Source organism: Arachis ipaensis, chromosome B06, assembly GCF_000816755.2.
Source record: "Arachis ipaensis cultivar K30076 chromosome B06, Araip1.1, whole genome shotgun sequence".
NCBI lineage: Eukaryota > Viridiplantae > Streptophyta > Magnoliopsida > Fabales > Fabaceae > Arachis > Arachis ipaensis.
The window spans coordinates 10,763,228-10,773,273 of NC_029790.2; the positions used below are offsets into that span (position 1 = coordinate 10,763,228).

Genomic DNA, 10,046 nt, shown 5'->3' on the forward strand with positions numbered 1-10,046 from the left:
TATGGTTTTTATATATTTTAAAATTTTAAATTATAAATTAATTATCCTTTTTCTATTGAAAACTGGACACGTAAAGTAATACAAAACCAAAGTAAAATGTTGAAAGGAACAACCGATTCTGCTGGTGTCACGGCTTCACCGAAAGTGCCCCTCTATATATATATTCAATTATTTTACACGTACAAGCATTTTATTCATATAAATCTATATATTCTATCTATATATTCTATTTCACATTAGACGCGTCTATTTTAATACGTTGATTTTACACTCTTTTTAATTTAATAAATTTTTCAATCAATACACGCATATTTTTTTGTGCCGTTATTTCACATTTTCTTTTGTTATCGTTGTTACTAAGACCATCTCCAGTAGAGAATTCATCTCAGTCCCTATTTATGGCCCACCTGTCATAAAAAGTAACTCCACATCAGCTTTTGCATCATAAACGATAAATAGAAACTCAAAGCATCTCTCTCTTCTCCATTAGGAGGAATTAACTTTAGTCCTTATTGTGGTCCCACTTAATTAATTAATTAAAATACTTAAAATTAATGTAATTGATTTTTTTAATAATATTATTTAAATTTATAAATTTAAAAATAATTCACTATTAAAAGATATTAATATTAAATAAATTCATATATAATAATAATACACAATATATAATTCGAGATTACACTAATTTATAGTTTTTTTTTTACAATTGTTAATTTTAATAATATCCTTGAGTCCCTGTTTAGAGGGACTCCCTCACCTTGAGACCCGTGCAGGAACTCATTCCTTCTCTCCTCCAATGGTTAGAGTTCCTATGTGTCAGAAAAAAGTGAAAGAGGAACTCACCATTGTAGATGCTCTAACACCACCTCCTCCTCCTCCTCCTTCTCCTTCTCCTCCTTCTTTTTTTATTGAAACTTTTTTTCTCTTTTTTTTTTCTCATTCTCCTCCTTATCTTGTTATTGAAAATAATGAATAATTCAAATTCAAATTATCAATTGAACCAAAGCAAAATTAATTATTGTTTTAAATCCAATCAAGTAACTGAGGTGTGGTTCGATTCTAGTTAATTTTTTTGTTAGTAATTTATGATTATGTAGGTGAATAATGTTTCATCGTTGATGGTTTGAATTGAATGTAATGTAAAAGTTCTGCATTGAAATTTTTTTTCTGTATTTACAATAAATTTGGGTGTAATACGAAGATATTTGGGTGAAATACAAAGATATTTGGGTGTATTTTTTAAAAATTTTCGGTGTATGTGTGCTGATAAATTATGCATAATTCAAAACTCTTCTCCATCCTCCTCATCTTCTGCTGCTACTTTTTCTTCTTTTTCATCATCATTATCATCATTATCTTCTTCTTCTTTTTTTCTTATTCATCTTTTTTTTCTTGTTTTATCTTCTCAAGTTTCTTCTTGTTTTACTCTTTTAATAAGAATAAAAACAAAAAAAAATCAAACAAAGAAGAAAAAGAAACACATAATAGTATAAAATTCTTTGAAAGAAGATGAAGTTACATTCGTTCAACTAAAAGAAGGAAAGAAATAAGAAAAAAAAATGCAGCATTAAAGGAAATATTTTTCTGTATTTGCAGTAAATTTGAGTATAATACGAAAATATTTGGGTGTAATACGAAGATACATGGGTGTATTGTTTAAGAATTTTCAATATATGTGTGCTGATAAGTTCTGCATAATTCAAAACTCTTCCTCTTTCTTCTCCTCATCTTCTGCTGCTGCTTCTTTTTTTTTTCATCAACATCACCATCTTTTTCTTCTTTTTTTCTTATTCATCTTTTCCTTTTTGTTTTACCTTCTCAAATTTCTTCTTGTTTTACTCTTTCACCAACATCACCTCCTCCTCTTCCTCTTCTTTCTCCTTTTTTTTCGTTAGAAATTCTTCTCCTCCTTCCTTTTCCTCCTTCTCTTCCATCATCAGTTATCTCATTGTTGAAAATAATGAATAATTCAAGTTTAGATTGTTAATTGAACCAGAACGAAATCGATTATTTTGAATCCAATTAAGTGGCTGAGGTGTGGTTCAATTCTAGTTAATATTTTCGTTAGTAGTTTATGATTCTGTAGGTGAATAATGTCTTTGTTTGTGAAAATTATTGTTCATCGTTGATGGTTTGAATTGAATGTAATGTAAAAGTTCTGCATTAAAGAAAATATTTTTCTGTATTTGGGTGTAACACGAAGATATTTGGTGTATTGTTAAGAATTTTTAGTGTATGTGTGCTGATAAGTTCTGCACAATTCAAAACTCTTCTTCTCCCTCCTCCTCATCTTCTGCTTCTTCTTCTTCTTCTTTTTCATCATCATCAATTCATCATCATCATCATCATCATCATCATCATATTCTTCTTTTTTTTTGTTCATTTTTTTCTTATTTTATCTTCTCAAGTTTCTTCTTGTTTTACTCTTTTAACAAGAATAAAAACAAAAAAATCAAACAAAGAAAAAGAAGACACGCATAATGATACAAAATTACTTAGAAGATGATTAACTTACATTTGTTCAACTAAAAGAAAGAAAGAAATAAGGAAAAAAAGAAGAACAAAAAAATGCAGCATTAGAGGAAATATTTTTCTGTATTTGCAGCAAATTTGGGTGTAATACGAAGATATTTGGGTGTATTATTTAAGAATTTTTGGTAATGTGTGCTAATAAGTTCTACATAATTCAAAACTCTTCCTCTTCCTCCTCTTCATTTTCTGCTGCTTCTTCTTCTTCATCTTCTTATTTCATATTCTCATAATTCTTTTTGGGGGGAAAAAATCAAATAAAGAAAAAAATACATAATGTTGCAAAATTAATAGAAAGAGAATGAGGAAAAAATGCAGCAACAACAACAGTAATAAAAAACGATGATGAAGATGAAATACGCGAAGAAAAAGAAAGAGAAATACGAAGAAGAAGGAGAAAAAAAGGAAGAGGAAGAGGAACGCAAAGTACACTATGGAAACTATTGAGCGTCCTTTTTATTGAATTTATCCCAATTTATATGATTTGAAAACTAAAATAATTTGTATATGTATAGCACTTCTAATATATATATAAACTCGGCTAAATTAATAATTTAATAATATACATTAGTTTATACTTTTAAACATTGATGACTAAATAATAACTAAAAAAAATAAATTTTAATAATTTTCTAACATTCATCGTACTAATTCGTCAAGAGCAAATTGATAGAGTGAAATTGATGGTCTCCAACAAAATTTCAAGTCAATTATCAATTATGTTTATTAAATAACGAAATTATACCATTTTTACGTAACTCACTTTAGTATTGAAATTAAAAGATGGAATTGGATACCACCTTTATTTTTCCCTTTGATCATTAGAGGGAAATGCTATAGGGACCAGCAACTTTGTTAAATTCTGACCAGCATGTAACGAGCAAAGAAAAATGAGGAGTTATTGGATGAAACCTCACACCATTAAAACTATCATTAATAGCTATTTAATGGCTACAAATTACAAAATTACTGACCCTAGCATTCTTCTTAAATAATTTTTAAAAAATACCTAATTGCACACAGCTCGTTAAAAAGGAAATTTAAAGGCTCTAAAATAATAATAAAAAGATGCTATATAAAATAGAAAAGTTGGTGGACTCTGTTTTCAGTAATGTCCATGTCTTGCAAATCTTACACCAAAGCCTCCTTAAACCCTTCAACTAACTGATGGTTGGCATTTCCTCAGCATGCACCAAACTTATAGTCACGTGCAGTTGTGTTTATGTTCTCTTTTTCTGTGGTAAATATTCCAATGTTATTGTTGCAATTGCTTTGAATTAAAGTTGAAGGACTTTGCCAATACTTGATCATCAAGATATATATACATATAAAGCAGATGGTTATTGCCATTATTATTATTCTCTTACCATATCCAACTCAAAAGCTTCCCATCCCACTCTAGATCTTCTCCTAAGCCATTTATCGTCAATATATACAACCATGTCCCAATCAAAGACAATGGCAATTCTGGTAATCTTAATCAGCAGTGCCATCTCCTTTGCATTCGCTTCTGATCCTGACACACTTCAAGACTTTTGTGTTGCTCTTCCCTCTTCTTCAGAAACAGGTGTGAAGGTGAATGGATTTGCGTGCAAAGAATTATCAAACGTGACAGAATCTGATTTCTTCTTCAACGGATTAGCCAATGCTGCAACAATCAACAACACAGTAGGGTCGGTGGTGACAGCAGCCAATGTGGAAAAGATTCCAGGGCTCAACACATTGGGTGTCTCTCTCTCAAGAATAGACTACAAACCCGGTGGCCTAAACCCGCCGCACACGCACCCACGCGCCACCGAGGTCGTGTTTGTGTTGGAAGGGGAATTGGAAGTTGGTTTTGTCACCACATCCAACAAGCTCATATCAAAAACCATAAAGGAAGGTGAAGTGTTTGTGTTCCCAAAAGGGTTGATACACTTTCAGAAGAACAACAATGCGGACAAGCCTGCTGCCGTTGTCTCTGCCTTCAACAGCCAACTCCCCGGCACGTTGTCCATCGCCGCCGCTTTGTTCAGCGCAACGCCGGCTGTTCCTGATGATGTTCTCGCTCTAGCATTCAAGATTGATGCCCAAGACGTTAGTAACATCAAGACCAATATTTCCTCCAAGAAGTAAAGGGAAGATTGTTTCGTTTTCTTATATATATATATGAAACTATTCTTCTTTTTCCTGGCCTCTACCAAGTGATTCTTGATCTATATGTAAGATCATTTGGTGGTTGCATTTTTCCCATTTGAGTCCATTGAAACGAGGATAATTGTACCTATAGAGAATTGAATAATAAGAAGTTTTTACATTTTCTATATATAATAATATAATTGTGTCATTATCAGTTGCTACAAGCTTTTACATACCAGTGTCTTATCAGATAGGGATATAAACACAATTGAAAAAATGGACTTAAAAAAAAGAGCCTGACCCATATTATTTTCCTAACATATACTTTTTTTATTATTTATTCATTTTTAACAGACTTGATAAATTACCACGGTAATATGATTACATCACAAACACTTATTGCTGAACAGGTCAAAATATAATACTCTTATCATATGGCGTACATACAACTACATTGATCTTAGTAAAAGGTGCTTTGGATGTACGTGGTTCCAAGTTAATGCCAGATAAAAAAGATTTTGGTTATAATTTTTCTTGCGATGATCCGGGACGAGGTGGTACTTGTGATATTTCGGCTTGGGACGCATTTTATTTGGCAGTTTTCTGGATGTTAAATACAATTGGCTAGGTTACTTTTTATTGGCATTGAAAACACATTACACTATGGCAGGGTAATATCTCACAGTTTAATGAATCTTCTACCTATTTGATGGGATGGTTAAGAGATTATCTATGGTTAAACTCTTCACAACTTATCAATGGATATAACCCCTTTGATATGAATAGTTTATCCGTCTGGGCATGGATATTCTTATTTGGACATCTTGTTTGGACTACTGGATTTATGTTCTTAATCTCCTGGCGCGGATATTGGCAGGAATTGATTGAAACTTTAGCATGGGCTCATGAACGCACACCTTTGGCTAATTTGATTCGCTGGAGAGATAAACCAGTGGCGCTTTCCATTGTGCAAGCGAGATTGGTTGGATTAGCCCACTTTTCTGTAGGTTATATATTTACTTATGCAGCGTTCTTGATTGCCTCTACATCGAACAAATTTGGTTAATGTAAATTTTTTTTTGTATCCACATCCTTTCCTTATATTTCCGTTTACGACATGTGATTAAATTGGATATTACATAAAACTAGAATGTATTTGTATTTCATTCATATTCAATTCAACAATAAATAAAAATTTCACTTAGATCACTCAAATTTCAATATTTCGTTGCAAAGATTCAGTTTTTCGGTCGAACGAATTTTTTTAGATTGATTATACCATATGGATATAAACGAGGATATAATCAAAAAGAAGAAAAGGGCTAGCAAAAACCTAAGACTAAGATTTGAAAGAGGAGTCAAGTCGGGGTGTATATAATAAAATTATAATATAATAGCTAAAGGGCAACTCTTTCTCTTTTTTTTAAGTCTTTTGAAAGGTTTCAAAGAATGCTTCTCGAATCCAATTGAATACACGAACAATTGGTTTACGGTATAGAAGAAATACATGTATATGTGATACTAGATATTGGATGTTAACGAATTATCTAGAAACCAACTATAAATATAGTTATCCAAATTTGTCCAAGGGTAAAGATATCCGAGTAAGGGTTATTTTGGAATGTACCTGTTGTGCTCAAAACAGTGTTAATAAGGAATCGACGGGTATTTTCAGATATATTACTCATTTTTATCTGTATATTCTTATTACTTTACAACTTATAATCAGATTCGTTTTTTTTTTTATCCAATATCTCAGTTGTTATAATTCTACTACCAAAATATGATATCTTGATTTTATTTCGATTTTTAGATTAATTCTTTAAATCCAGATAATGCGAAGCGATGAGTTGGTTAGTACTTAGTTATTAATGAATTCATCCTATAAGTCATTTATTTTATTCTCGAACTCTAACCACTCTAAAAAATCAACGAGTCACACACTAAGCATAGCAATTATATTTATATAAAAAAATTAATTGATATTTTTTATTCAATCTTATAAAATTTTAAAAATTATCATTTTTTTGTTTTACCGAAACAAGGAACCTTAAAGAAAAAGAAAGGGAGGGTATAGTAATGCTATGAATAATCCAGTATCGAATACTGGTAATAATATCAGCAAAAAGAAAGAACGTTCTCCGGTGCTTTCAGACATGTTGAGCTCCACATATTCTTGTACAGTCAAAGGGGGATCCATTCCATAAAAGATGAGAGCAGTAAGTAGAAATTTACTAAGAATCATCCTTGTTAGATCGTCAATATTGTATCCAAGGTGTCTTTCGAATATACCGAATCAGTATAGCTATCCTTCTTCGGACACAGCAACGAAATTAAAAGATTCGTGCTGAGATCAAGTACTAGATTCTTATCATATGGCTTTCTTGAGTGACAAGATTTGCTATATAGCTGTTATAGTCATCAAATACTGCACACAATGTTTGAATTGTTGAGCCTATTTGAATGGATACAAGTGGATATGTATAGGAGGTGTTTTTGAAGAGAAAGAAATACTTACAACTTTTTGAAAGTTTTCATTTTTGGTTTGGCTAATTTTCTTTTCTATAAAAACACAAGTAATTTTATTCACAAAACCAAGTTTACAAGAAATAATAATTTTTAATTTCTCTATTGCATTAACGGACTTTTAATCACTATATTCAATATTTATTTTTTTTACCAATTTTATCTTTTATACATGTTATTGCATTATTTATAAAATTTTTATTATTTCTCTTTATATGATTTTTTTATTATTTATTATTTATTTTTTTATTAATTTTTTATTTGAAATTATATATTTTTATAGTTATGATAATTATCAATCTAAAAGTGATTTTAACTAATATTATCTAAATAATATTTATTTTATCAAAATCAATTTTAATATAAAGTTACCAAACATAAATCATGTTGACACAAACTTACTTCTACCCAAAATCAATTTTATAAAATTATTTTTATTTAAATTTGAGTTTTACAAACCACAATCCAAATCCAAACACACAGTGATTAATTAGTTGAACTGAACATTAGAGATGAAAGATTGGCCAAATTTCCAATTGGAGGGTGCTACATTATAAGCAATGACGGTTCTTCCATTGGTGAGTTGAACCATGAAGGACAAGCTCTGTCCATTGAGATAGCTTAAACTTTGCCAGTTAACACCCCAGTTCCTGCTCATTGCTTCCCACACATTCTTCTTTGACCCTTTTACCCACATTTGCCCTATCTCCCCAACTCCACCTACATTGCTTATCGTCACTAATTCGAAATAATCCCTTCCTTTGATGCTAAATCTTATCCCTCCACTCCTTCTACACCAAACTCTGCATAATTAAATATATATGTTAGGATTGGATTTTTTTTTTTAAATATATTTGACTAAATTATCGTATATGTTATACGAATAACGACATACTTTCTGTACAGTATGGGTACGATGCCGGCCTTGTATTTGGCAATAGTTAGAAAGGAAGGTTGAGACATGTCGAAGTGTGGTCTTGGAGGATTACACCAACCGCCATTGTCATTAGGGAGTGCATAGTTTGGAGGACAAAAGTTTGTGGCAGTAACTGTGATGAAAGTGCCCCTAAGACACCATTGCGGCACTTGGCTTGCATCACAAACTATCTGATAGCAACCGCCGCATGCCTTCCCGTCGTTAAACAGAACGGTACTCAGAGCCGTCGTCTTCGTACCGTAACCATCTGTGTACAGATTCCCATAGCCACATGCACCACCTACAACAAGAACTCACAATGATAAGTTAATGAATCCGAACAAAAAATATATCAAGATGAATAATCTTGATTATACAAGTTAGGTACCCATTGTTCCTGAGGCATCGGCTCCACCATAGAAAGTTGCATGAGCTTTCTGCCACGGTGCACATTCAACTCTATGTTGTGCAATGAATAACACTAAACACAATAATAAAAAGAAGAATGTTTTCATTCTCTCTATATATATCTCCGTTTAATTTGTCTAATCAAGCTAAGGAAATGTAACGTACTTGATTATTTTATGGCAAAATCATATGGTAATTTATAGAAGCTCACGATGCTTGTTGTCATTGTTTTTATTTTCATTTTAAAATAATCAGGATGACATAAAATTATCGAAACTAATTCAAGATGAGATAATTGTATGTTACAGAAATGAAAAGACAAAAGAAATGATATATGCATGATGAATGTAACAACTTTCTTTTATTATAGCATAAATGCATAACAGTGGATATTAAATTACTATAGGATTAATATTTCTCCCACTCATCCATTAATATCCATTATTCCGTTTGTTCTGTTCACTGTCAATTAATGTTATTTTTTATTAGTATTTGTTTTTGTTTTAATTATTCATTATATTTTTATAATTTTATTAAATTTGTAATTAAATTTTTATATATTTTTTAATTAAATTTTTATATTATTTTTAATTTTGTAGTTCGATCTTTTTGTATTAAAAATATTAAAATTAATAAAATATTTCTCTCAAAAGATAAGTGATCAAAAATTTAATTAGATTTTTAATTGTGAGTATTTTTAATTTGCAAAAAATATTACGTTAACTCTAATTTTTTATACTGACAAACACATAATTACAAAATTAAAAATAGTGTAGGAATCTAATTAGAAAATATATATAAAAACCTAATTAAAAATTTGGTGATACTATGAAGATTAACAGAATAATTAAATATTTATTCTTCTTCCTTTGTATGTATAGAATTTAGAATAATGACACAAATCAGAGTTATGTTTTCAAAGTTGAATATTGTAGTCATCTAAATTTTAAAATACAAAAAATAATTCTTCACATTTATTTTTGTCGGACAATATAATTTTTCTCCAATTTAATACAAAAAATAAACTAAAAAATAGTCTCTAATTTTTTTTTAAATCTCAAAATAATCTTTACAAAAATTTAAAAATTTTAAAATAGACATTTCAATTAAAGGAATTAAATTGGAAGAGATTGTATGGTCTAACAGAGATAAACATTAGAAATTGTTTTGTGTATCTACAAGCCTAAAAGACTGAAAGTAATTACATAAATCAACTTTTGAAAATTTAAAATCAGACACTTTAGTTTCTCATTTTTTAAAATACACAAAATAATTCTTAACATTTATTTTTTTTAATTTACACATAATTTTTTAAATCATAATGATATTTTTTTTTATTTTCTACGCCAAACATTATTCCAAATACGGTTTATATTCACGTCATCGTCATTATAGTCTTGGTTTGTCTTGTTTCTCCATTGTACCGATCTCTTGCTAGTTGGTACTAATATTTATTCCACTCCATATCAAATAATTTAACTTTTGATTTTTTTTTTCACAAATAAATATTTAATAAAAAAATTGGATAATATTATTTTTTACTATTTAT

At 29.9% G+C, this 10,046-nt stretch overlaps 2 protein-coding genes across 3 annotated transcripts; one reads left to right on the forward strand and one right to left on the reverse strand.

Moving 5' to 3' along the window:
- Positions 3,809 to 4,842, forward strand: LOC107648028 (germin-like protein subfamily 2 member 4). Its single transcript, XM_016352056.2, has one exon. It carries the CDS (start codon positions 3,970 to 3,972, stop codon positions 4,642 to 4,644), a length of 675 nt encoding a protein of 224 aa, XP_016207542.1. The 5' UTR covers positions 3,809 to 3,969; the 3' UTR covers positions 4,645 to 4,842.
- LOC107648027 (putative expansin-A17) lies at positions 7,020 to 8,688 on the reverse strand. Of its 2 annotated transcripts, XM_016352055.2 has the most exons (4): positions 8,478 to 8,688; positions 8,069 to 8,390; positions 7,657 to 7,976; positions 7,020 to 7,134 (listed from the first exon to the last, which is right to left on the reverse strand). In XM_016352055.2, the coding sequence occupies exons 1-3, from the start codon at positions 8,602 to 8,604 to the stop codon at positions 7,664 to 7,666; spliced, it is 762 nt and encodes a 253-aa protein (XP_016207541.1). In that variant the 5' UTR covers positions 8,605 to 8,688; the 3' UTR covers positions 7,020 to 7,134; positions 7,657 to 7,663. The 2 variants fall into 2 exon arrangements, with proteins under 2 accessions (XP_016207541.1, XP_016207540.1); XM_016352054.2 differs by lacking the exon at positions 7,020 to 7,134 and having other exon boundaries at positions 7,576 to 7,976; positions 8,478 to 8,686.